Genomic DNA, 27,755 nt, shown 5'->3' on the forward strand with positions numbered 1-27,755 from the left:
GCAGCAGCAGAGAATACAGTCTGAATGTATCTGCAGGAACGTAAAGGAAAATCTGCATATGGTTGCTATTAGTGTATGCTTGTAGGCTGAACTATGGTGCTTCTGTTTTCCATTGAAACCTCCTGAACTGATCAGCGACACGTTAAGAGTTTACGATCTTTTCACACGTATGCAAATCAGTGACTTGTTAATTTTTTAATTATTAACCAGTTGTAAAAGTTAAGCAGAAGTCAAAATCAATTTCAAAATTTTAAGTCAGATTTAAGATGGCTCCTCTTTTTTTAAGAGGATGAAATTTTTACAGTATTCAGAAGTATTCAGAAATATCTCAGATAACACAGTTATATACTGTGGAGTACATTTCTGAAAACTTTCTCCTTTCCTTTGACTAGATGCCTGAGTGTGTGCCTTGAAAGTGGAGATTTGTTCTTCCATCACTGTTGGCTAGTATCACGCTGTTGGTACTAAGCAGGCTTGTAAAACACCTTCACTGTCCTTCAATAGGCAACCCATAAAAAGACTGAGTAAGCAGCATCTGCTCTCCTACAGAACAGTCCAAACAGCAGCGCAGACATATTTCTGTCAAATAGGTGTTTTAAGCAGTAGTTTTCTTATTAACACCTTTAACAAATGGATACGTAGGATTCATGTTCCCAAATCAATCATCTATATATGCAATTTACAAAATACGTTGTAAAATATTAACAAATACGGTAAGGTTGCACCATTAAATTTTGTCATGGAGATCTTACTGCAAATGTAGCATATGTGTGAATTCAAAAATGCCTCCTTTATCTTTTTGAAACTACTGTTAATGACAGACCACTAGAAAATGTTGACAGAATTGCTGTTGATAGTTCATTATTATTTTCCTTACTATTGTTTAAATGTAGAAGAAATTCAACACTATTATACCAAGCACAACGGTTTTTATTAGCGTGAAGCGTTAAGAACTTGCAATTTTAGTAGTGTCTAATCCTGGCAAAAAGTATTAAAGTTTGAAGTTGTATTTTTCAGTTAGAAGTGCTTCATCTTTTACAAGATTCTTTGTGCAAATTAAATGTGGTTTTCTTCTAAAAGGTGTGCCTGCTGCTTCTTTGGTAACCCCTGCTGATGTCATCAAGACAAGACTGCAAGTGGCAGCTCGCGCTGGTCAGACAACATACAGTGGAGTTATCGACTGCTTTAGAAAGATTCTAAGGGAAGAAGGCCCTTCAGCTTTTTGGAAGGGAGCTGGAGGTGAGAAATCTGCTCTGAATATTAAGGCTGACCCCAAATCTGCAAATTTAGCACTTGCTTTGTTAAAGACTGACATTAGAGCAGTATTTACCAGATCTGATTCTGAAAAACATAACCTCTTGTTAAAAATGTTTAGCTTCTCTCCCGAGACACTCTTTTCTTTGTTTGACGCTACAATTTGTAATATTTAACAGCTCGTGTGTTCAGATCTTCACCCCAGTTTGGTGTTACTTTGGTCACTTATGAACTTCTGCAGAGATGGCTTTATGTCGATTTTGGAGGCCTGTAAGTCATATTTTCCTTTTAGCTTGTACCAAAAGAATTTTTTTTCAGACATGGGACCACTTAAACTCAGTGACTTTGAGCACCTGTACTTCAAATGGCAGTATGCAAACAAATCCTCCCGTCCTTATATAATTGAGGGAAACTTGCATGCTACTTCCAAACAGATGAGGAGATAAAAAGCCATTTTTTATTCAATACACTAATTTGTATTTCCACTGTAGCAAGATATTTTGCCCATTTTCCCCTTGTCACTGGAAGTCAGAAGAATTTACAGAGCTATCAGTAAAAATGTAACTTCAGTTATGGCCTTGATTTCCCATTAAATAGTGGCCTGAATTCTACTTGACCATAGAAATGAATGAACGAAGGTCAACTTTAACTGCCTTCTGTACTCAAACAAAAGCCTTATAGCATTTACTCTAGATTTTGTAAAGTTATTCAGGCTTAAGAAAAAACTTTAAAGCTTTTTTCTTTTTCCTCTTTCTTCAAACAGTAAAACTCCTGGATCAGAACCCTCCCCAAAAACTCGAATTACAGATCTTCCTCCTGCTAACCCTGAGCACATAGGTGGATACAGACTTGCTACAGCTACGTTTGCCGGTATAGAAAATAAATTTGGTTTATATCTTCCAAAGTTTCGATCTCCTGGCGTCGCCGCAGCTCAACCAAAAAGTAGCAGCTGAATCCTGAAAAAATGTTTCAACCTAACAAAGTGATGCAGTGGAAAAATTTCCCAAGAGTAGTACTGTATTTTTTCCAGTCAGCTGCATGTTGTTCTAGCTGAACTGAGCTTGCAAATCTAATTACTCCTTTCTAATATTTATACATACTGCATTTGTTTATTTGCACACAAGGAACTGATTGAAGCTGTGGTTCTATGCCTTGTTTTAACCAGTGGCATGAATCTGTAGCCTAGACTTTGCCTTGCACAGCTTGCATTTAATGTTACTGTACATATTGTACATCTTTGTACAGAGACATCATGGCATCTATACACATACATTTATATAATGGGTATTGCAGTTCAAAATAGTTTGAAATGTACAGAATGTTTTGAAGTTGTTTTGTTAACAATTGTGACAATAAAATATTTAAACACACTTCAAATCAGTTCACTAGTTTGTGTTTACAGAAAAGTGGTCCAGTGTGAGGTTTTTTCCTCCACAGATCACAAATCACAGATTAAAATGTAGAAGAATGAATGTACAGTGCCCAGCCGCTGCAGGCGTGCGTTTCACTGCTACTTACAGCAAAGGTATTAAAAGGCAATGTAAGTGCAAGAACACGGTGGTGAGATGAGCACATGCAGTATTTTATTTTGCAGTACTACTCTGTAACAAGAAATTCCTTGAAATACATGGTAATACGAAATGTGTAATAGATCTTACCTCTATGGTAGCATATTGAAAACACAGCGAGATATTTGCCAGTTATTAACAGGCTCAAGAATTTTTACAGGATTTATTACTCGGTGCTTTTTTCCAGAATTGAAAGCTTTTAATATAAAAAAATAAATAACATTGAAGGCATTCTCTTTATTTCTAGATTGCTTCACTGCTGAAAGATTAGGTTATTCTGGAAAAAAAGACTTATTTTTGTATGCAAAACTGGTCATTTACATTTCCGGTTGAGCGGAATGCCAAGTAGAAGGACAGGAGCAAGGGAACCCTTGAACTGTTTCTGGCTTAATGTCTGCCAAAACTTTATCTGGTGGAATTTTTAAATGCAAAATATGTGAGAGGGAACAGGGGACTCCGGATTTCTACAGACCTAGAGGAAAAGCAGTTACACTACCCATATAGCCTGAGGAGAGGTGGGTGAGTTTCCAGCCTTACTGAAGTACAACAACCTCCCATCTTCGAGGTTCAACATCCTGACACTGCATCCCCACGGTATAAACTGACCTGAAGCTCTGTTATTTTCTTGCTCAGGTGACAGCAGGCCAATATGAAGAGTTTTAGTCAGCTGATGAAGAAATAGCTTCTTAAAAACTGAAGACTACAAACACAGACAAGCCCTCCTTCAGTTCTAGCCTCTAAGCAAGATGTAGAATCTTTTAGTCGTCAATATTATTCAATGAGCTAGAGGTTACAATACATTGAACTTGGGAGTTTGACCACAGTTTTGCAACATGCGTATATAAAACCCCATTAGAAGGCTTCCTGGCTTTATAAAGAATCACCTGTTCTGTGCAGTTTATTCTAGAGACAAGCTTCCCAGGAACTCTTCCCCCATATCCATGCATTTTTTGTTCTGTGCTTTTCTAAATAGATACAAAAATGGTAGGTACCCACTGGCATTTCATCTTAGTCACAGCTTGTTGACTGACTTGATCAAGGCCTTAGGAGACTTTACAACACAAGACAGCATTTGTATTTCTTACAGCTCCAAAACTGGACAGTGTACCTCCCAGGAGGATCATTTACAGTATCTAGCATCACTGTTGGTCTCTTACGTTGCAGGTGGAGGTTTTACAACATTTTTAACCTGTACTCAACTGTTTTGTGAGGGAGGAACACAAGCAGGAATGAATATAGAACAGTACTGAAATCTAATAATAGAAGATTATTAGAAGGCTGAAATTATGTAAAACTAGTGCCATATGACCTATATGTTTATGCCACAATCCACTGAAAGAAAGCCTTATCCACTGAATTTCTCAAAGTGTAAGTCTGAAGGAAATGTATTACTAAATGAGAAGTAACAGTCTCAGTAAAAAAAAAAAAAAAGACAAAACCCACAACTCCGAAACACCCCCCAAGAAACCAGTAAGACAATAGAACATTCTGCTCGTTAAGAGTTCTTGTGCCTAAAGGGTAAAAATCATTACACGGTGTGCCTGTTCTTTCTATAGTTCACATTTCTCAACTGAATAGATAGCTGCTGTTATAAGGTTGAGGAAAATATACAAGGTAAGTGTCAAACTGAACAGCATGACTTTGCATTGAAAAGAGGGGCGACTTTTGACAAGCCAACAGCAATGAAAGCCTAAATACATTTCACTTTCAAACCCACTGAAAGAAGAGAACCTCCTGAAGACAGAGCTGCTGTTACTGCTGCCTTTGTCTCTGTGAGCTGCTTGTAACAGAACTGAGATGAGACACACGCAAAAAAAAGCCACCCAAACACAAAACCCCACACTTAAAGCACAAACAATGCAGAAGCACTAAGAATACTTCTGGACATAAAGCCGGTTAAGAAATGTAAAGCTATTTCCTACTTTTAAGCATACAAAATAGCTCTTCTGGCAAAATGATAAGCTTGTAGCAGATTAATACCAGAAACAAACCTATAGTCCTGACTTAAAGGCATCAATACTGTTTTAGTGCCTGATTAGTACAAGTCAGAATATTTACTAAAAATAAAACAGCAAACAAAACCCATCCCCTCCACCCCCCCACCCCCCACCCCCCCCCCGTCTTGATGGGAAACTTTATAAGGTATTAAGGTGTACTCCAGAAATTAAACCTTTAACAGAAATTAACCACTAATCAACTGTTCTGTTTCAAGCCATTGAGAGATTTTGTTTCAATAACAGAAAAAAAGTTAAAACGCAATGAAAGCTCTTTCTTTAATACAGAAAATTAGTAGCAAGTCTATAGTTAAATTTCTATAGCATGACAGTTTGCGTTCTGTTAAGTCAGAGTCTACTTCCTCATCCGCTGGAAAAGAAAAATTTGACAACAGTAGCCTTTCTCCTTTTGGTGGATTGCCATGGTAGGAGGTGGAGGTTGGGGGTAGAAAACAACTCTGTGATGTGTGTAATAAAATGAAAGCAGCTGCTCCCAGGAACTTTCTACTCTTAAAACTACTGAAGTGATACAGATTAGGGGTCAGGGCAGCTGACAAGTGCTCATGTAATATTTATTTATGAATCTGTCTCACCTTTTAATGCACCAATTCAAACAAAAGAACTTGGTATTAAATATGTATTTCATTAATTCAGGTCCAATTATCAAATAAGTTTGTAACTACAGACAAATTTTTATTCACATATGTAACCCACTACCAGAGTCTGAGGCTTATCTATATATAAACAATGAAACTTACTTGGAACATATGCATGCATATCCATGGGTAATTTGAAGAGTTCAAATTAAAGAATGCTTCAGACATTTACTACCTAACGAAGGTAAGTCTATGTAATATAGAAAGTTTAGAAACAGAACTTGTACTTTTCAGAAATAGATACTGTTACAAAGTGGAAATTTCAGAAGCCCAACAGCAAATTTACACCAGGTTAGTGTTTCAGCAAAAGAAGTTTCTTGCAAAGTCAAAGTTAACTGTATTAAAAGTTACACAAATCCAAGAATGTGCTTGTAATTTATATATAAAAAGTGACAACGCAAGATCTGAGTTTCAGTAATCTTAAGTTTTTAAAGTCCATAGTTGAATCCATATATTGCCCCCTTAAGCTATTATTTGAACTGACACATGCTTACACTTTTAAGATTTGCATCAAATCATTCAGAAGTCTACTACTGCTGCCTGTCTTCAAAGATCTACGCTGGTATGCGGGTTGCAGCTTCCTCTTCTGCGTCAGCTCTGTTAGCATTTATTTCTGCCAGTGTTCGACCAAATCGAGTCCACTCATCACTGCGAGGAACGGCAATTTGCTGTTGACAAAGAGAACGTTATTCAAGCCTACTGATAAATAAAACCTGAGCTCATACTGAGCAGCACAGTGCTTAAGAAATGTTCAGAAGAGGTTCCAATAAAAAAGCTTACCTTTATTTAGTGTAACTTAAAATACATCGGAACATAATCAAAAGATTAACTAATAAAAGAAGCAGAATTTCAGAATCCTCTATTTAAGTATGTAATGGTACTATGACAAGCTCACATGATACATCGCCATCCAAGAGACTGCCTCCAAAAGGCAATACTAACGCCTTCATCCAATCAGTTAGTTACACACTACTGCAGTATACATACCTGCAATAGCAACAGCTTCCCTGGAGAAACAACATCAAGAACTGCCTCACTGCAAAATCTTGTGTTCGGTACCTGACAAGCTATGGCCAGATTCACATGTGCCACAGAGAAAAGAACACAAAAGTCTCTACAAACAAAACAATTGATTCTTTCACCTTATTTCACCAGCCTTCCGATAATGTTTTTACTTTTTGACTGGTTGCCAGATAACATGCTAAAAAGTTACGATAGAATACTTGAAATAAACACAAAAAGGAAACAAATTTGGAAGTAAAAATTAAACCTTGTTCCTCTAATCACCAGGAAAAAAGGTTAAAGCAGGTTGCTAAATAAAAGTCAAAGAAACTCAAGTGTTTTGTAATGTACTTTGCATAATACACGGTATACATACCTCTCCCACGTCATATATAACTATTTGTCCCTCCGAGTCACCTACAGCAATCTCTCTCCCAGAATGCGTCCATCTCACACGGTTCAGAGCAGGATTGCCCTCCACAGTAATGCTTGCAGTTGGCACCTATATCCATTTAAAACACATCGGTAAAAACACATGAGGATTCCATAAGCTATAAATTACATAACACACCTAGTTCCTTAGTGTTGTATCAAAAATGCCCAACATTTCAACTGATGCAGCGTACGTAGATCTCAAAAGATTCTTCAGTGGCCTTAAGCTATCACCAGACAGGACCAAAACAACACATCTTCTGTCCCTTGGCCAAAGGACAGACATTCTCTTATCAAAAAGCACATCATGAGACAGGAGGCATAAACAGGCATTCAGTCAGACAGCAAGGAGGAGCACTGGGATCTCAAAAACTATTATGACAGAAGGCAGGGATGAATTCAGCTGCTTTGCCAGGTCAAACCCTGCCCAAAGGCTAGAACCAGGTAATTCCAACTTCAAGCCATAGGCTGGCATATGGTCCTACAGAACTGCTCTTCTACATGCAGTTTTAAGAAGGTGAAATTTTTCAAGTACTGAGTATTTGTCAGGTTCTTCCTCTCACCTACCTCCAACAAGTCTGAGTCTCAGAGACTTGTACTATAATTAAAAGTTTATAACTCACACCAGAAAACCCAAACATTCAATTCTTGAAGTCTAGAAACAAATCACAATTTCACTGCAGTACTGCTACAGCAATAGTAATATGGCAACAGGAACGACAACAGGAATGTGGTGTGTGGGTAATGGGTTTGTTCACACTGTTACGCTGCCAAGGCCGTATTGGGAGAGGTCTATAATCACTTCCACAACACGGATCAGTGCGACACCAACAGATATTCTGCACTCTTGTTACAGGTAAAACACTTTAATTACCACTGCTATTCATTATGAGGAGTCATCCGAGTTACAGCCCCATAATGAAAGAACTCTATCTGTTACACAGAAACTACTGGAACTACAGAATACTTAACAACAACATAAAACCAAACCAAAATGCTATGGTAAACTCCTGACATTACCCCCGCCTCCCATGTTTATGAACAGTTTTCCAGCTACATTTGCCCATTAACCTGACTGCCTCACCTCAGTATCACTGTTGAGATTCCACAGGTCAAGCCTTCCCATCCCATCCACACAGGCAAACAAGGCTGGGTGAGTTGGAGACCACATCACATCATAAACATAATCTGCGTTGTCTTCAAAGGAGTAGAGAGGTTTGTTATTCTGAAAAAAGCAAATATAACAATGCAATACCCAAACTCTGCGCTTCAAAACCATAAAGCTAATGGGTAAAGCAAAATACAGAACTTGAACAGCATTATCAGCAATAACTACAAGGAGATTCACATTTTGACTTGCTTTAAAAAAAGGCTCTGCAAAAAGCTGCCACAATTGTTGTTGTTATTAAAGGGATGCTTCCCAAAGCATGCAGCCTTTTTGCTGGCTGCTATTATAAAAGAATTAGTAGCAAGCCAATATTGTAAGAGATTAAAAGATTCTTAATGCATTAAAATTACAAATCAAGCCAAGTATAATTCAGTGACAGCACTTCAGGGTATTACTGGCAGATTCCAACTCTGCTTGGCATTCCTCAGGACATCAGACTAAGAGTGAGAGAGGTAATTCTGTCAACGGGAACGACAGGTATTTCAGTTGGGAGCCTCAGAGTTTAACAGACACCAGCTTTTGACTCCCCTAGTCCTTCACAAATTGTAGCAAAACATTTGCTTAAGCATCATACAAAGTAATTGATTTTACAACATGATTTACATTTGATTACATTGTAATTGTTGTTGATAACAAAGCACAAAAGGATGAACAGAATGGATGAGAAATATACAAGTGATGTAGAATCTAGAAGCAAAGCTTTTATGTTATTAACTATAGTTTTGCTCATCAGCTGTCTCCTCTTTGCAGGACTGCTGCTAGGATATTTGTGACTTCACGTTAAGTTTACTGGAGTTTCTTACATTACAGCACCACCTTGTGTCAAGGACTATGAAGAAAACCACTGAACTAAGTTACCTTAGTTGTCCAAAGCTTTACTGTCCAGTCAAAAGAAGAGGTGACAAAAAGATGTGAGAAGTCTACGGGTCCAACAGCTGCATGGCAGTTGATACCTGTGATTGGTCCCTGGTGTCCTTCAAACATCTCACTGATTCCAGCTTTGCTGTTTCAGAATATATAACCAAGGTTAATTTACCTGGAAACCATGTATCTGCAGACAGAAACAGCAATTCAAATATAGCCACAAGAAGATTTTGCTGCTTTGTATGGATGTTACCCCAGTGCAAAAGGCTTCATGACAACAGGATCACAGAAGACCAGGCTTGAACATGGACCTTAATTTCAACATCAATCTTCTGCTAACCTTGAGTGCCAAAATATAGCACAGGGAGAAGAGATTCATTCAGCAGGTACCAGTCCACACGTTTAACTACATTGTTCTCCAAGCAATAGCTAAAGTTTCCATTCATATGAAGAACAAAATGCAGTCTTCGGGGATGAGCATGAACCTCCAACTGACTTAAGTGAAGTTGCATGTACCTTATGGACACAGTGTTCAGACAGAAAATGGTAACAATATATCCCTAATAGTCTTCTATCTGGAGCAATGAAAAAGAAGGGGGTAACAGATGGAAAGGATGTTACACAAAAGTGATACAATTTTGGGTATTTTGGAACCAAAAAGCTGTGCAGCAAGGGTGATGTGTATTTGAGATGAAATCTGGACACTCAATTATATTTAAGAAAGCAATTGATAAGATACAGTCAGACAATTTCAAAATAGATTGAACAGCAGGAGAAAAGCTAGCCAATTTAAGATTTGTGCGTGATGCTACTGTACAATTATCTATAGAACCGATACGAAGTTTGGCACATTCTGCTACAATTCAAATTAATAGAACAGCAGTGACCTATGCTGCCCTCATCAACACAAACAACTCTTAGTCACTGGAGGCAGCAGAGTACCAATTCAATATTCCAACTTCTGTTTTTAATGAAGTTCTTACTCAGGAAAAAGCACGCACAGGAATTCATATACAAGCTATTTTGAACTCTTTAAAGGCAAAGGAGTAAATGTGCTCTATAAATAAATTTAGGAGTATAAAGCATGCAGGGATTCACCCTTTCACTATTTCTACTTCCTCTGAATAAATAAAGTTTGTATTCACCTTCCATGACGGCACGCAGTGTACACCGAGCCTTCTTCACTGCCAACAACGAAGTTGTTGACATCACCAATAGGGAAGGACATGCAGGTAACAGCCACAGCCTTGGACTGTTTGTGAACCAGCTCCATGCTATCCTGTAGTGAAAATATCGGCAACTTACTTTAAATGACTTTTCAGATGTTAATATTTCAATTTTTTATAGATTTCTCAATAGAAGGGTGGGTGGGTTTCTTGTATTTTACTTGTACAGATTTGGGCAGGAATAAGAAAGTTGTTTCTTGCTAAAATTGTGTTCACCACTAACACAAGTGCAACAACAATGTACAAAAGGCTCAACAGACAATATTTGATTCCACAGGTGGGGAAATACTTTATCATGCTACCTTAAGTAAAATTCTGTACGTTGGGAAAATGTTTATTAGTGCTTTTTGGATTCATTAAGTTTTTACAAAATACTCATCTGGAGTAGATACTGTCTATATCCAAAATTATATCTTACCTGTGGTTGAGAAAGCATGTCCAGACTCCAAGAGCATATTTTCCCATCAGTTGAGATGCTAATCAAATTATGAGCATTCTGGGTCCCAACAACATTTACACAGTAGACTGGGTGCTAAGAAATGTAAAATACTATCAGAAAAAGTGATTTCCAGGGCACAACCTATTCTAATATAGTTAATATAAAGTAAAATACATAACTTCACCATTTAACAAAGCCTAAGAGATGGATCATGGTACAGTGTATGTATACATACTCCCCTAGAAAAGCAGTATTTGTTTTTCTGACACTGATTTTTACAAATAGCCCCGTTCTCCAGTGATAGCATTGGCAAAATAAGGACACAAACATTTAAGCATTATCAATCAAGTGCACTGGACAGAGTTTCCTAGAGGTTAAATACATCTCAACAGGGATCAGTCCTTGAAGATATTTCACCCCCTACCGTGTGAGCAGCAGCTGAAAGTGGAGTTCTCTGCACTGGGGTTCTCTTATTGCTGCGATTATCCCATAGCACTATTTGGCCTGAGTATGTGCCACCAACCACCAGATTGGGATGAAATTTTGCAAATGTAGCTGACATCACTGCTGACTGAAAGGAAGAAAAACAAACAAACAACAAAATACACAACAAACTATCATTCAACTATGCTATGTCTAAAACTAAAGAAAATGGGGCCAAATATCAGAGTAAGTTCTTTACCTAGATTTGTTACATTAATTCACTGTCCAACTACTTAAGTATTCACAAACCCTTTGTGAAGCCCCAGTCTTCGTTTTAACCTGTATTTATAAAATAAAGGTTTCCTCCTCTTTTTTTTCCATATGTATACATTTATATTCCTCCTAGCATAGTTTGTTAGCAAGCGAAGGCCCAGAAACACACAAGATTCTAAGAATGTCTGGACACACTTTGTGGTTGTTTTCTTAGAGAACATACACATCTGTTTTGATACAATAAAGTTACTTTTGCAAATTAGGGTTTGACAGTAATCTGACAACATGAGATTAAATTTTGATTCAATTTTTCAGAATTATGGCATTTTGAAAATAAAGTGGCTATCCTAGGTCTGGCATAATGGAAGAAATTTGCGTGTTTTTGTCTCTCATAAAACTATTAGAAAACCTCCATCGCCTTTTTCTGGACACATGTTTCTAGTTTTCATCCTTGCTCCATCTCCTCAGGCCATCTTCATTCTATTCGGTAAACTAAGCTCTAGTACTATACAATCCCACTCAATCCCCTTACATAAAAACATTCCTTGTGGTTCAACTATTACACAAGAAAGTTTTTTTGTTTTAAAATAAATTAAAACAAGAAAATGAGTTCTCAAACAAGACTGAATTCCGAATGATGTCAGAAATTCTGAAACAAAATGTTTCTAAACTGAAATTCTAGCTATCAACATCTGTTTGCAAAAACATGCAGTTAAAGGTAATGCCACCTCAATTAAATCATTATGTTGACAAGCATAAGGAAGGCACTTGTCCAAGTTCATCAACATAAAATTGTTAAGCCTCCTGAGATGGAATCATACCTGGCAGTGAAAGACATACTCTGGGGTAGTTTTCTTGTACTTCATATTCCATACAAGGGCCACCCCATCAGGCTCATGAGGTGCATCCTCATTGTTGTTGTAAGAGGCTACAAGTAATTCTGGGTACTGTACAATAAGCAAAAAAGACTCAAAGTAAGCAAGATGATTAGCTAATGGTCCAGACGATCTTTATTTTCTTTTGCTAAAATACGGTTAAAAAAACCTACCGAAAACCAAAAGCCACCTTACATTATACATAAATGAGAAACTGTCAGTTAAAACTGTAATTGTTTCAAATTTAGCTCATAAAACAGCAATTAACATAGACATTAGTCTTGCTCTGTCTTTCATCATAACTTGTTTTTAAACATAAAAAACGGTACTCTTAAGTGAGCTTTTTTTAGTGAAGCTAACAGTTTACCTCTACAAAGTAGGCCATAAACCAGAAACAAATATGCTAAAGACTTTCTTCATAATATAAACAACCTTTTGCTATTTTTCATGAAAGATTAACAGCTCTGTCTACTTTCTGTGAACTATGGAGCATGTAAAGAACACACTTATATACAGCCTCTAGCAACTGTACTTACAGAAGGGTCAAGTGCATAGAACTAGAAGAATTTACGAAGATAACTGCTTAATGTAAGCATTAATTTTTACCTGAGATGACCAGTCCAAACAACTGACAACACGATGCTTTGACCAACGTTCATCAAAAAACTGCCTATTTAAGGACAGTTTTGCTCCTGCTTGAATCTCTCTAGAAAAGCAATTAGTAGATATTAATCTTGGATCACTTTTTCAATTACAAGTATTACACATTCATAGTAAAGTATTCAACATTCACATTACCCTTCTTTGTCTTCTAAGTCTCTTCCACTGTAATCAAAGAAAATGTTGATTTGCTCCGAAAGAGCTCTTTCAACAATCCGTGTGGAGTGGTCAAAGAAACTTAGAAATTCTTCAGAATGCAAAATTTGTTGTTTTTCCTCTTCTGTAAGTTCATGAGGGGCAGCTGGAAGAGAATTACACGTATATTCTCTGGACAGCATACTTTCATCAATTCTTTCCAAGAAAGGAAACCGGAGTATTTATCAAGATGTTGGAAATTTTATTTCCTAACATCCATAGATTTAAAATAGTATTTATGTTTTATATTTTACTAGTTGATTGTTAAAATATAAATGAAATTAATTTCAGCTTAATGAAAAGAAAGTTAAAAAAATTATTGATGTCTTTTACGGTACACTGAATGCTTTGAGATGAACTGTACCTTCTTCCTCCTCCTCTTTTTTTAATGTTTTTTCTTCCTCAGGTTCAACTAATGGTTTTGGTGCGACTACATCATCTTCATCTTCCTCATCTAAGGAGAAACATTATTTTGAGACTGTCAATGTTTTTAAAGAGGAACAGTAACTTTCCATATGAGTCTCAAATAAGCTCATGTAAAATGGTATAATTTAGCTTAAAATGGTTACATTTGTAAAATGTAGCCCCCAGGATAACATTACCTCAAACGAAAAGATCATTGGAACACTCTCTACACCTGGCATTTAGTTGCACTAAATTATGTACTTGTATAAACTGAAATAAGATGCATAAGAAATTGTAAAGAATCCAAAGTGGAAATCTCTTACAAGCATTTATGATTCCACACAAAACCATGTGGTGGATGCATGTTCTGTGTAACATACTGACACGTTAATGCTGTAGAATAAAGAAAAATCAAATGTCTAAAATAGTCTACAGAGCAGCTGCTTACTTGCGATCTGAAACCATCAGTCTAATGGGTCTTCACATGGCATGAAGATGGCTTACATTAGCTTTCAGGTTGCTATTCCAAGAGGCAAATTTTGCTAAAGATAATAGCTGGGAGATTACATTTTTTCTGTCATTCTAAATGCAAGTCTCATTACCTGTATCATGTTTGGCAATGAGACCTTTATAGCAAAATGTGTTTTCCCTAATTGCAATGAATAGCATAAAATGTTAATGTTCGCGAATACTGACAAGGTTTACAGCACTTTCTGCATTTCTACATTTTATTCTTTGAATACTGTAAACCAGAAAATAACTTTAAATTACTTGGTGTTGTGGAATATGCATTTCCTGGTCTTTCTTCACCTACTTTCTAGAATAAGCTTCTGAAAAGACTATTTTTATTGGTTAAACAGCTATGTCATCTGTTTATAAGGGAATGGCAGCAGGAGTTTGCTGCATGCCTCATCACAAGTAATGAGACAGTATGCAACAGGGACTAGGCTTGTTTGTTGCAGTCTTCTCCCTGACCCACGTTCAAAGTTATATAACAAAAGTAAAAAAAAAATAAAAACACACACACGCACACCAAAAAAAGAAAAGAGGGGGGGAAGGGGGGGTGGTCGAGAGATGGGAACCAGCTGCCAAGCCATGGTCCCAGCAGTGAGGCCAGCTGACTAGATAGCAACAACCAGATGGTACTGCTAGGATTGTCTCTCTGCTATGAGGTGGCAACGGGATGGCACAACATTTTTCTGCCTGACTGCTTCCAATCACGTCTTTCCCCAATGGCAAGCCTGTGCAATTACCAGCACTCCAGGAGGTCTACAGACAAGCCTTTACCCTGCAAACAAAATACAGCTTGTAGGCCCTACCAGCTGCCAAACCACACACATAGTGATAGGTTTAAAGAGGTCTGAAAATCTTTCTAACTCCATAGTATAGGCAATAAAAATATAACTGTACCTGCAGGAAAGAAAGCTTTAAATGACACTGTATAATGCACACAATAATACAAACTCCAACTTAATCAAAATGATAATGACGTATGCCAATCCTACATTACTTGAAATTGAGCGATTTTTACGTTCTGACAAGTTTACAGAACTAGGATAAGTGGCATGAATGATTTCAATATATGCTCATACTTTTGAACCAAACGGTGAAGGTTAAAATCTTTCCTTTCAAGGGCCTCAATCAGCCACAAAGGAAAACAGTAATCACTGTCTTTTCAGCCAGCCCAACCGCATTTGTCAGCCCTTTCTCCGTCAATGCAGCCAGAGCAATCAACCTGCCAAACATTCAGAATGGAAAAACAATCTGAAAATACAGGGTATAATGCACCTGCCAGTGAAAATGGCCATTTCAAGAAAAGCTAGTGATCTCAGTGACCCTGCTGAGGAGGCGGTGGTGCAAAGGGGAAAGAACGCGTAAAAGAATTCTTAGTGATCTCCACTCTCTTGCACATTGACACTTCCTTACAAAGCATGCCAATTACAGCTTTTGTGCTACTTAAAAAAAAAATGAAAGCTTTTTTGGCAAAATAATCATGCAGAGAAACAGAAAGACACTGCTCCTTTTTAGATGGATTCACATGTACAGCGGACTAGTAATCTGAAAACTGTATAACTTGTAGCAATTCCAATAAAGAATGGAATGGAATTCTTAATGTCAAATCACTATAGGTGTAAACACTGATTAATTAAAAAATGTAATATGAGTTAACACACATGATTTTGCGAACAACAAATACAGGACCACATATTCACATTACAGCCACTTGGATAAAACCCCTCCTCTTGCATGCCATGCCAATCAATCCTGCAGATTTAAACGATGCCTTCAAATTTAGAAATTCGGTTTTGGGTCACCCTGGGTACATTATTCTAGCTTGGGAAGTCCCAAATTAGAAATTTCAGCCCAATCCCCCATTAGTCATACTACACTGATTCTAAGTACCATTTTCAGTGACAGGAGTCAAATTCTTTTCAAATGCAGATGGTCAGCCCCTTAGTGCTAAGTGACCTCCTAATCTACATATTTTATTCAAAAAATCATATAGTTGATTGCTCCTGCCTTTTAATGTTTGAAACATAAATGGCATATATTATACAGCGCTCTAAATTCCTTCATAGTACTTTCACTGCATACAGCCAGCTTATATTACTGCATTTAAATGCAGGATACAGCACTTATTTTAATATTCTCAAAGTATCAGACTTGAAATTGAACATGTCATCTCACTGTGATTTATCTGTAACTACATAAACCTAAAACCTTCCCTCTAAAGAAGAGTCATATGCAAACTTCATCATTAAGGGATCTGGAGGAAAAAAAAAACCAACTGAGACCAAATAACACAAAACAAAAAACCCCCCACCTATACAAGTTCTTGACCTCATTATTCAAAACTAGGATGCTTTCTCACAGAAGTTTACAAACAAAAAAGGCAGCACGAAGCTTTTGGAAAACAAAAGAAGTAGGAAATTTTTGTCTTAATTACTCCTTGTGTCTCTCCTTTATCTTGAATTTATTTCTTAACAGGCCAGGTGCTGGTATTTGCAAGGAATTGGCATAACAATAATATATTACCCAGCAAATGCTGCAAGATTTGACATACTATTGCTGTAACAGTTCCACATCTACTAAGTCAAGAACCCATGATCCAGTCGTGTGTACTGCATTTATTTCAAGTCAGGTACATAAATTTGGAAACCTTAAAGGCACTGCCTAACTTCATCCTCCTTATTCGTTATTGACTGTACCCACTGACATTTTATGCCACTTCAATTGTCAGTACACAAATACAATTTCTCATTTAAATAAAGGCTGCTAAGACATAGAAAAATCATAAGGCCACAAAGACAGGAAATGGGACTCTATGTCACATCAATGTATGATGAATATTCATTATGATATGCTAAGCAACTAACTCCATGTTCCTTCTGACAGGTGAACAGGGGATCTAACGTTATAAACTGAGCAGTAAGGATTACATAAAAATAGCAGCTACTTTAATAGTGACAAATTTGTCAATGAATGCTAAAAAGGTTTAACGAACGACTTATTTTTTTGCTTTAACATCAAAATTGTGATGTATTTTTTCCAAGACAGAAAGAAAAGCAGTACTGTAAATTAGACTGCACCTCGCAATAACACTAGAGTGAAGTTGCTGTTGTCTGCGTAATCTGTTGCTGCAGAGTAGGTTAATCAAAGTTAAATCATCTGTGAAATGGGTGGCTTTTGTTAAGCCAAATGTCTTCATATCACATTTTCCCATCTATATTTCACTGTGTATTTAAGGTATGTACAGGATAATATATAAGAGGCCATTTTTCTTTTTAAATTATTAAAATGGAAAAGCACTGCATTTACTGCAACAACATCCAAGAAGCCAATCCTGTACACCAAATTGTTATTACTCAAGTCCAGAATTAAAAGGACAAAAATGCTTAATATTTTCATTCTGTGTCTTGGAGACCCTACCAGACATTAGTTCCTCAAAGAGTAGAGCTAATTCAGTAATACTGTCTGCAGTTAGTTGTGATTGCACATGCACAATATTGTACAGCAGTGCTAAACAAGTATCCTGTTAGCCCAGGAAGAGCCTTAATTGTGACAGCTGAGCAGAAACACATTCCCCTATATGCCTGTCTTTGGATTAACTACTTCAAGGACTCCATAACACATCTTTACTCAGCATACTGGTGACTAATTTCTTTCCATGTGAATTTGAACAGTATGTTAACAAATCACAAAGGAAGAGATTGAACAGTATAGTGCAGAAGAGTATAACAAGAAGTAGAGATAAGAAAAAAAAATTAGCATCAATGATTATAGTACTCTGCGTGGTGACCAACACCGAGTCTGCAGAACATTAAGATACATAGCAGAGTTCACGTCTGAATTGCATCACTGTTACTAATACTGCTTCTGCTGTCTGCTAGAAAGAAATGAGGTACAAAGAGAACGCAATTTCAAGTGTATTTTCAGAGAGTAGATCTGAAAATCTGCTGCCTGATACAGCATGCCAAATAGAGGCTAAATAACAACCCCAATAACCAGTTGACCACAGTAACTAAAAAACCATGTCCACCAAAATTGGACAATGAGTGAAACAGGGAGCAGTGTTACATATAGCATCACAGCAACTGAGAAATGCATTTAGATAGTAGGAAAAGGGGATGGCAGAACAAGGATGCTAGGGAATGGAGCAGCCTAATCACAGGATGTTATGATGGCGACAAAAGTTATTGAAGTGTAGTAACAGCATAGAGGCATTAATGCTTAGGTTTATTAGTTATAAAGTATGGGAGAACAGCACTGAGTATGGCACAGCACTTACCAAGCCAAAATAAATTTGATTCCTGAACAAAAAAGACTGCCATCACCACTATATCACAGAATGACAAAATCCCAAAACTGAGTAACAGAATGTGCTAAGAGAACAAGAAAAGAAAAAACCTGGGCATATTTTCTCTGTTGTATTGCTCTGAACAATGAACCATTTCATTATTTAATTTCTTTTACATAATAAATAGAGAACAGAAGGGTTAGAAGACTACAGCTATTGAAAAGTCTGGAGGAAAAAACCCAAGAATATGTATGTGTCAAGGCCGGGGGGAGTACTGAAGACAGATATGTGTCAGTATTTTCATCAAAGCAAGAAGTTTGAAAGCACAAGACTGCCACCCTGACACCACTTCGTACTGCATCTCTTTGCTACATCCTTAGGCTTTTGTATGGGACCTCAAGGAAAGAACAGCTGTGGGTTACACGCATCATACAAAAAGTATGTAAAACAAGTATTGCAGTTTTACCTTCTAAGTCTACTTTGGATATCGGCACCTTATTATAAGAACTGTGAAACACATTTATTAACTTCAATTAATAGGGAAATTTAATATTCCATACTGTTCAGAATACACTGAATGACTTCCTGTGGCAAAAGACTTAGCACTCTAAAAATGACTCAATCTCTAACCAGAACGGAACTGATTTCTACGAGATCCTGACTCTATTGTTTTACAATATTACAAAAAGAATCCATTGCCTAAGACAAGCAGTTTCTCAAATACTTGCAGGTCATTAGTACTGCAGTAAAAAAAAAAAAAAAAGGAAGTTGTGAGAACTGCTGTAAATGCCTCCATCTCCTAAAGAATCTGTCACATTTCAAATTTAAGAGCTGAGCATAGCCTAAGAAAAAGACAAGGCCTATCTACTACTTTGGATACAACACTTCAAAGGGGTGGGGGTGAAGATACGTAAAAAAGTCATACAATTCCAGCAGTGATACTTTTTGTCTTAACATAAAGAGGCTATATTGCGATTAGCACTGAGGTCACATTCTAGCTCTAGCATCTAGGGCTGCATCATTCTTTCATTACAAATGGAGACAACCACTGGCTCTTCAGTTGCAGCCAAGAAGCTTGTATCTGCAAGACAGGGTGAGGCGAGTTACTTCATATTTGAATATTGACTAGAATGGTGCAATATGTCCGCACTATACGAAAGCCTGAACATATAAACTTAAGTCTACCTCACTCCTCTAACTAAGGAATTTTCCTGGTTTGGATTTCTCAACTACTGAATGCAGTCTTTTCTATCAACTTCTGATATAAGTGACCTTTGCATTTTAAAACCAAGAGTGTTCAGGTAAAAGGTACACATGATTTAAATTCAACTGTTTGTTACACCAAATCCAAAATCAGCATCCCCAAAGGCCAACTTTAAGTTGAGGATATGAAATCTCCCCTATGTAACTCACTCTGTGTTGCCATAATTGTTTCCATGACAATTAGGAACTGTTTTAGTTTAAAACTAGTTTACTCCTACCTCCTATCTGTTCCATGAGACAGATTGGTTGTAGTTTGAATGTTTCCCAATTCAGCTTACAATAAATGTATGCCACAATGGTTTGTGGTTACAAGTGGAACAAAGGTAACTGTATTTTTAGTTTGGTGTTTTATTGTGATGAGGTGTGCGTCCGTCCCCCAAATGAGCACAATTGAACCTACAGCACAAGTGGACCTAAACCTGCAGAATGACTGCACAGCATATCTAATAAAACTGCTTCTATTTTCCTTTGTTCAAAAGCACAGCTCCAACAGCCTTATAAAATGTCAAGTTACAATAATTAAGAAAGGTTCAGTCCATTTTACAAGAAAGGTACACTGGATCTAACCTAGCTGAGATGCAACTTGTTGCTATACAAGGGAATTACTGAAGATTATTTGCATGTGTAAATTCAGTTGCAAGCTCAACTTTCAAGTGTACTTGGTAAGATTATCTTTAGTTTACAGTATACTCACTAAAATAAATTAAAACCACAACTCAGATTGTAAGAATAAGAATCAATGAGATAAATTATATTCTAATTTTATCTAATTGCACTCTGTGAAAATTCAGCATATTGCTTTTGTCAATTGTTTTAAAGACTTCAAAATTTTCTTCCCAGAATCAAAATCTCCCACCTAGTGACTCCTTTCTTTTTGAAGGAAGCATAATTTTTTTTTTACACCTACATCCTATTTCAGATGTCACCATAAACTGTGAACATGGAACTTAATTACGAATGTGTTTAGGTACTCTTTAAAACAGACCTTAAAAAGACCCCCAACACTGAAATGATGAAAAAGCATCTGTGACTTCTGTGAAGTACACATATATAAAATAAATGGCACGGGCCTTCAAGAAAACAGTATTTTTAAGGTGGAATAGATCAGGAGACAACATCTGTATTGAGAGCTTTCTGGTAAATGCAGAAATACATACAGATGACCCATCTTTACAACTCCACTATAGTAAACCTGAACGTGAAACTAAGATCATACAATCACAGGCAATTTCCACTGACAGCAGGCAGTAGAAGTAAAACTCTTTAAGCACATGAACTACAAATTAACTCTTCAGATTCCATGAACCTGACAGAGAGCAGGAAAAAAACCTGAGGGATCAGAAAGCTGAAAAGGGCACTGGAGAAATGAAAGCAGGAAAATCCCAAATGCCTGTCTGCGCAGGGATATAGACAAAATGAAGGAGGGAGCAACAGTCAAAGAAAACGCATATCCTCTGTTATTCTGGATCACTGAATAATGAAGTTTGAAAGATCTGGTTTGTGTTCTGAAGACACACAGGTCCCTTATACTGGATATCCAAAGATAAGAAGGGAAGAAACTTCTCAACACAATTATTGCAATTTACTTCCTTTCTTTTCCCTCCCCATTTGAACTCATTCACAGTCCTTTGCATCTAATTAAACTTGCCAAAGTGACTTCAAGACTTCAGACAAGAGTGGCATACTGATGTAGATTAGAGCAACAACGATGCATCATTTGTAATACACTTCACACTCTGTATCATTTGTATTACACTTTCAGGAAATTATGAAGTTTCTAGAAACACCAGCATAAGTTTTCAGTTGAGTATTCCCTTTTTGTTTTAAAAAGTGTTTTTATTTCCTTGCATAAACACCCAAAAGTTCACATACCAAAGAGCAGGAAAATGCAAAACTATGAATGTAGAATTCAGTCCTAAAATTTTTAGCAAAGACACATACTCAGTCAGTCTTATTAAATAACTACGAGATTTTGTTGTACAATGCAAACAGGTCAAGATCAGTATTTTCATTTGGAGCTAAATTAAAGCGTTTCAACATCAAAAAGCAAATTCATTAACCAACTGTTTTCTTTGGAAAAAATTCTTTCCCAAAAAGCAAACAAGTCATGACTGAAAGAAAGCATAGGTTCAATTGCTGAGAACAGAAACTGCACAGGTTAATAAGGAAATTAGTTCCTTCTATTATACTCAATGTAAAAGCTCCAGGTACAAAACCTCAGATTCTTAAGAAGGGCTGGGGAGTAACTGCTAAGTTTTTTGTAAGGATACACAGCCTTCAAGTTAAGTTGTGTGTGGATTCTGAAGTGTCATAAATGCAATATATATCCCACTTTTATCAGTTGTCAGCTAATTAAGCAACTCTATGTCTAATCTGAATGTTTACTAGGAGTAAGAAAATACCATGTATTAGTAATAAGAGTAATGTTAAACGAGATGCAGAATCACAGTAACATGAATTTAATAATAGAATTTATATCAATTAGCTCAATTACCTCACATATCAACTTTCATTTACCTCATTAAGTTTCAAGATCACAGGTGCTGGTTCTAAATGAGACAGTCAGCACTATTATAATAAAAGAAAAGAAAAATAACTTTGGTAGTAAGAAGTTAACCATTCACCTTCTTTTGGCTGAGTCATAACAGGTGTTTGTGTCTCCTTTGTATATGTAACAATTTCTCGAGGAGGAAAGTCAACTTGTGTAATTTTGGCCATTCCGAGTTTAACAGGTCCGCGTCTAAATAAAATTAATAGACAAGTCAGAAAAAGCACTTAGCTTTATGAATTACTTCACATTTTGCCTAGAACAATACCCAAGTCATCATGTCACAGCACTTCTTAGTCAAATTTAAATCCAGTAAAAACTTTACTCTGAAGAAGTCATGTGATTGTGACTCATATTTTGTTATCATTATTATCCAAAATCAGCAGCTATTTATACATTTGCAACAAAAAGAAAGATGTGGATATATATACAAATATCTGGATTATAAGGTATAATTTTCAAGTTTTCTCTTTGTGGTTGACAAGAGTACTGCTACATATATGACACATCCTTATTTTCAATGGAACAGATCTGCTCACGAGAGTCTCGTTTGTAAGCACAGTTCTATGATTTTAAAGTTTAAGAACAGCTTAGTTATTCAGCAGGAAAAAGCATGTCCTAGCCCTTTTAACTTTGCTGCCCTTTTTTGTCTACCTCTGAGATACTACTGAGAATGCAGAACTGCAAGTCTAACCTGAAACCCACACACCGTCAAGTGATTTATCCATAACACTTTACTCCAGAATACAATACTGAAAATCTCTGAGCTTTCTGACCTTAGCTTACAGAAGATCCTATAAACGCAGTTATAGCCAGTATCAAACTACAATGTATAATGTACTTCCAAAAACCACACATTAATTCAGCCATTGCAGCTTCCTATAAAGAGCTAATTTAAGTATGTACTATAGTAATATTACAATGAACCAATTAATTTTCTTTTTATTATCCACCCCACTCCTAAGATAAAAGCAAAAGAAAAAGAGTAACCCCCTTTGAAAGATTTTGGTGGGCTGAATCATAATTCTTTTAGCATGATATGGGTTTTAGTACATGCTTACAATGAGCTACAGCTTTTATAAGCATATTCACAAGAAAAGATAGGGATCACTTTTAAAATACAGTTATTCTAAGCTTTTTATTTTAAATAAATGACTTTTTAAAGTTTATATTTTGTCAAAGACACTCAAAGAAAAACATGAATAGGTATGTTTTGTTACTAGACATAAGCATCTTATGTACATTGTAAAATTTCCTATTGCAAGCAAACCGCACTAAGTCTAGGGATAGTGAATTTCTGTTACTTACAGAACAGTTTCTTAACAACAACTTGAAGTCTTCATGAAAAAATAAGCTCTTATACTTATTATCCATAAGTACATGAAAGAGGGAATATAAGAAATCTATGCAATACCCCAGATCGGAATCAGAGTGAAGCTGAAGAACTGATGGATCAGTATCCCAATGCAGCGTCCTGATACCCCAGGTTGAACAATCATGCAGCATTAGCAAAAAAGGCCAGAGATTAGTGAAGCAAATACACACTATGAAATGCTAGAGTTACAGTAAGCTTATAGTTATTTCATTGTTCACAAGAAACAAAGCAATGTAACATCAGTTAAGGGAAATTCAGCAAACATTCAGTGCAATAATACATGCAGTAAATACAAAAGTTAAAAAGCAAACACAGAATTCAGAGCTATTAGAAAAGAATTAAACTATTTTAAAGATTGAAAGTTGAAGATCTGCAAACAAATGTAACCTTTATGAGAGGCAAATAAAAATATTTTAAATACTGACAAGAACCATTAAAAACTTCAAATCCCTTTTAAAATCAGTTCAGATTTGTTCATGTCATATGGAGACAGATTTGTTAACGTAATGCAATCTTGCCCAGAGCAGTAAATACATGGAGGAAACTGTCATATTGGTAAAGGAAATGAGTCAACACATAAGCCTTTTGGTAGCAGGGCAAAAATGCATTTCCACTGGGATACAGAACTGCTAGAGTTTCCAAGACGTGACACTGCAGTAATTATGGGTTAAGCACTGCCTTGGGCTTGTAAGTGTCATCTGATTTAGAGCAAAGTCCATTTAAGATATTTAAATCTCTCAGAAATAGTGGGCTTCATATTAATAACACGTTTCAAAGTCATGTGGAATAATGAACAGAAAAGATCCATTCCAAGTTTCTTCTGTATCACAAGAAATATGGAAGGGGAAATAAATCTTCCCTCTCCTTTGATTTTTAGCCTTCACCCCTTCCCCACAAGTTTTCATTTAGTCTTAGGCAGAATTTTAACACAAGCTTGTAAGAGGGATTAACAGAAGAGCATGCATGTTTTTTCTGAAGTTCTTAGGTGCTATTATTTTTTGGTTTAAAATCATACTTTATAACACATTAAAAAAATAAGGAATATGTAATATTTACTATAAGTCAATAAAAGGTAATTTTACATTTCTATCCCATACACGGTAATGTTCTTATAAACCAGGTGCAGAATTTCTAAAGGTAAAATTGATCTCAAAAATGTACAGGCAATGCCAAAAAAGCTCATAAATACAGGTGTGTCATGCACTACCTTGTTCTTGTAGAAAGTATGCTTCAGCAGAATCATTAATTATAGTTTAATTAAGAATTACAAATCCACTGTATTCATATTTAGAAAATCATTCTACAAACTGCTATCGCATCCACAACAGTAGCGCAACACCTAACCCTCTAAAACCTTTCCATATCTTTTCCTTATCAGAAAACAGCATTTTACCATAAAGTTAATTACTTTGAGTGTACTTATTCTTTAGGTCTCTGCTATTTTTCTTGACCAAATAAATTTAAGCTTGGAGTTTAATTTGGTGCCTGAGACTTCAAGCTGGGTCTCATATGTTGTTCAATCATCCATTAAAAAAAAAGAAAAAGAAAGGCAACACCCAAATCACCACCACCTCTACCTTCATGTTGTTCTGCAAAGGAAGACTTATCTACAGATCCAAATGCTGCATTACCACACCACCTGTCAAACATTTTCTCAACTTCTTCAATACACTTGAGACAAACTTGGAGAAAAGGGCTACAAATTTAAGAGGTTCCAAGTTTTGTGCCTGCTTAAAACCTAGCTCTTACTGAGGTAGCTTTCCTGCTTTCAAAGCATTCTTTTAACTTTCAACAGTTGCTTCAGTGGTACCAGGGATAGTGTGCCTTTCAAAAATCGTTCAAATCAACAAGCAGTACAGCATATACAGTTAAATGTTTCTCAGAGATGTTATTTTAGAATAAACGTAAGATCCTGAGATAAAATGTACCTATTATATGTGTACCAAAATGATGTAAAATACTGTTCCTTTTGCCTTCCAGTTATTTGTCATGCCTTAAGTTAAATTAATTTATATACAAGCTTCAATGAATATAAGTTCCTATTCTTCTACGCATGCCCAAACTTCTCTGTATCCAAGCATATTCCTAAAACTTCCTATAACTCTAAAAAGTATTTTTGGTATTTAAACTAATTCTGTGAAGCATCCACATAACCAAAATCAACTGTATTAATTTCCAGTCTTGTATCTATACCTTTAACTGACGAAAAGGAAGAAAGAACAGTATCAAACTGGGAACAAAAAATCTGTACTGATGAAAATAAAGACAGGCGGAAGTAACAGCAGGAACACAGTCTGAACACTGCTCTAATTACTAAATAAGTAAAGTTACCAGCAAGATTCAGCATCACAGAGGAGAAAAGACTAAGCTAACAGAGCAGACAGTCTGTATATTTGCAGCATCACTAGAGAACAAATAGCCACAGATGGGAAAAAAAAAAAAAAAAAAAAAAAAAAAAAAAAGAGACCTGAAACAATATGCTAATATGAAAGGGTTTGTTTTAAGATTATCAAGCATACTGGTGGAACAACCTGGGCCTTCTAAAACATCTCATTTATATTAAAGCCACCTGTGAAATGCCAGGTATAATGCTAAGGGGATATCACACAGTCCAACTTTTGCCATTAACTTTCAGGTTCAAGTATATATGTACATTAGGAATGCTGTACAAACTTGTACTACTGGGAGAAGAGAATGTTAGCCACTGGCTGGAGAATAAGCAAGGGAGACTCTTAACAGTGACTCTATCGCCTTCAATTTAGCTATACATTCACACCTCCACATGTTCAAGACCACAATCTTTTTATGCTTCCACATCTGAGAAATTGTCAAGAGACAGACGTGGTTTTAAAGTTTACAGACACAGGAAGCTATAGAGGCTTAGGATACCAGTTTTCTCAAGGCTTCCTAAGAAAGTGTATGCATAGAACATTATGTTACTGTGTCCTAGGAACATACAATCGGAGAGCACAGTACACCTGAGGCAGATAAATTCCATATGCAACACGACTTTCAATTACAGATATGTGGCCTACAGACATAGTTTCATATTAAATTTAAATTATATATGAATGGAAATAAATTATTTTTTAAAAAGTCATCAACAAATAATTTCCTGTTTTTTCTTCTAGACATATGATAACAATTTAATAAGCAATAACCACAGATTTAAAATAACATAAAGCTTGCTTGTTACTCAGTTAACAATTACATTGGTTCTTTATTAACATGACAGGTGAACTTCAATTGTGTAATGAATAAGCTATGCACAAGATAGGGCACTGTTAAAAAAAAAGAAAGAAAAAGAAAGTTTGGGTTCATTGCCTGATGTCTTCTCTGTTTTAACTTAATGGTTGCTACTTAGAAATAGGTACCTTGCAACCTTTGGTCAGGTCATTAAGTCACTGATTTATTTTCAGATTAAGGTTCTATATAGTTATGCATGCGTAATCCACATGCATACAAGACATTACTACAGTCTTTTTAAAAGATGTTTCAGAGAGGTGCAAGTATACACTCTTTCTCCAAAACAGCTACTCATGTAAGCACAAAAGTACTGATAACTGCTTTAGTTACTGTGCTCTAACTAAACTTCATCCATAATGCATACTCAGTAAATTGTAGCTGCGTGAACTTAATTTGCCAAGAAAATGTACGTTACCAATATTGATATGCAAATACTGCTCTTATTTGCAGACTGTACATGGGAAATGGCAGAAATACCCTTTGGAAGTAGTGTTTCCCACCTATCACCCATATATTGCCATTTGGAATTCCTAGTTTAACAGAAATATTTATCTGACTCTTTTTAAAGCAGCATTTCTCCAACTGCCATGCACACACAAAAAAGACAAAATAGATGTGGCAAGTACTAGAACTGAAAAAACAACCCCAACAACCTGTGGCTGTACCAACATGGCCAAATGAAAGAGGCTGAGTGAAATAATGAGAAATACTGTTCTAAGTAACGAAAAGCATAAAATTACAAGCAATGCAGTTTGTAGACAGTATCTTCTCTTAGGCCAACTATATAGAGGGGGGAAAAGGAGATAGCCTATCATCCGTACACACCCTCCTTTAGAAGAGGCTAGGAAGAGCGCCAAAGTTGGATTTTTCCAGTTTTCTATTGTCCTGAGACATTCATGCTTACAAGAACATTACCACAAGACATTCAGAATAATTTTATTTTAAATTTGCAAGTTTAAACAACTCTACGTTCATGTTGGCAATTTCAAATTAGGAAGCGTAGTTGCATTTTGAATTTTAAAGTAAAATACTTCTGTAAAACAATCACTGTTCACAGATTAAGTAACACTGTAACTTCATATTATTATAAT

The 27,755-nt window shown here is 36.2% G+C and overlaps 2 protein-coding genes across 9 annotated transcripts in view; one reads left to right on the plus strand and one right to left on the minus strand.

Annotated features, from left to right (window-relative positions):
• The window catches only part of SLC25A12 (solute carrier family 25 member 12), a 51,814-nt gene extending 49,190 nt beyond the window's left edge, over nt 1-2,624 (plus strand). For both annotated transcript variants that reach the window (XM_055718254.1, XM_055718255.1), the window contains exons 16-18: nt 1,081-1,239; nt 1,434-1,524; nt 2,018-2,624. In XM_055718254.1, the coding sequence (XP_055574229.1) occupies nt 1,081-1,239; nt 1,434-1,524; nt 2,018-2,207 (440 nt within the window). In that variant the 3' untranslated portion in view covers nt 2,208-2,624. The remainder of the gene's footprint in view (nt 1-1,080; nt 1,240-1,433; nt 1,525-2,017) is intronic.
• A 191-nt stretch (nt 2,625-2,815) lies between these two features.
• The window catches only part of DYNC1I2 (dynein cytoplasmic 1 intermediate chain 2), a 32,597-nt gene continuing 7,657 nt past the window's right edge, over nt 2,816-27,755 (minus strand). For 5 of the 7 annotated variants that reach the window (XM_055718257.1, XM_055718256.1, XM_055718258.1 and 2 more), the window contains exons 5-17: nt 23,458-23,517; nt 22,120-22,235; nt 13,394-13,483; nt 12,973-13,135; nt 12,781-12,880; nt 12,121-12,246; nt 11,028-11,174; nt 10,583-10,696; nt 10,084-10,217; nt 8,933-9,077; nt 7,991-8,131; nt 6,851-6,976; nt 2,816-6,140 (exon numbers count right to left, since the gene is read on the minus strand). In XM_055718257.1, coding sequence (XP_055574232.1) covers nt 6,027-6,140; nt 6,851-6,976; nt 7,991-8,131; nt 8,933-9,077; nt 10,084-10,217; nt 10,583-10,696; nt 11,028-11,174; nt 12,121-12,246; nt 12,781-12,880; nt 12,973-13,135; nt 13,394-13,483; nt 22,120-22,235; nt 23,458-23,517 — 1,576 coding nt within the window. In that variant the 3' untranslated portion in view covers nt 2,816-6,026. The remainder of the gene's footprint in view (nt 6,141-6,850; nt 6,977-7,990; nt 8,132-8,932; nt 9,078-10,083; nt 10,218-10,582; nt 10,697-11,027; nt 11,175-12,120; nt 12,247-12,780; nt 12,881-12,972; nt 13,136-13,393; nt 13,484-22,119; nt 22,236-23,457; nt 23,518-27,755) is intronic. The other 2 variants (XM_055718262.1, XM_055718263.1) reach the window with 1 other exon arrangement.

Source organism: Falco cherrug, chromosome 8 (assembly GCF_023634085.1).
Source record: "Falco cherrug isolate bFalChe1 chromosome 8, bFalChe1.pri, whole genome shotgun sequence".
NCBI lineage: Eukaryota > Metazoa > Chordata > Aves > Falconiformes > Falconidae > Falco > Falco cherrug.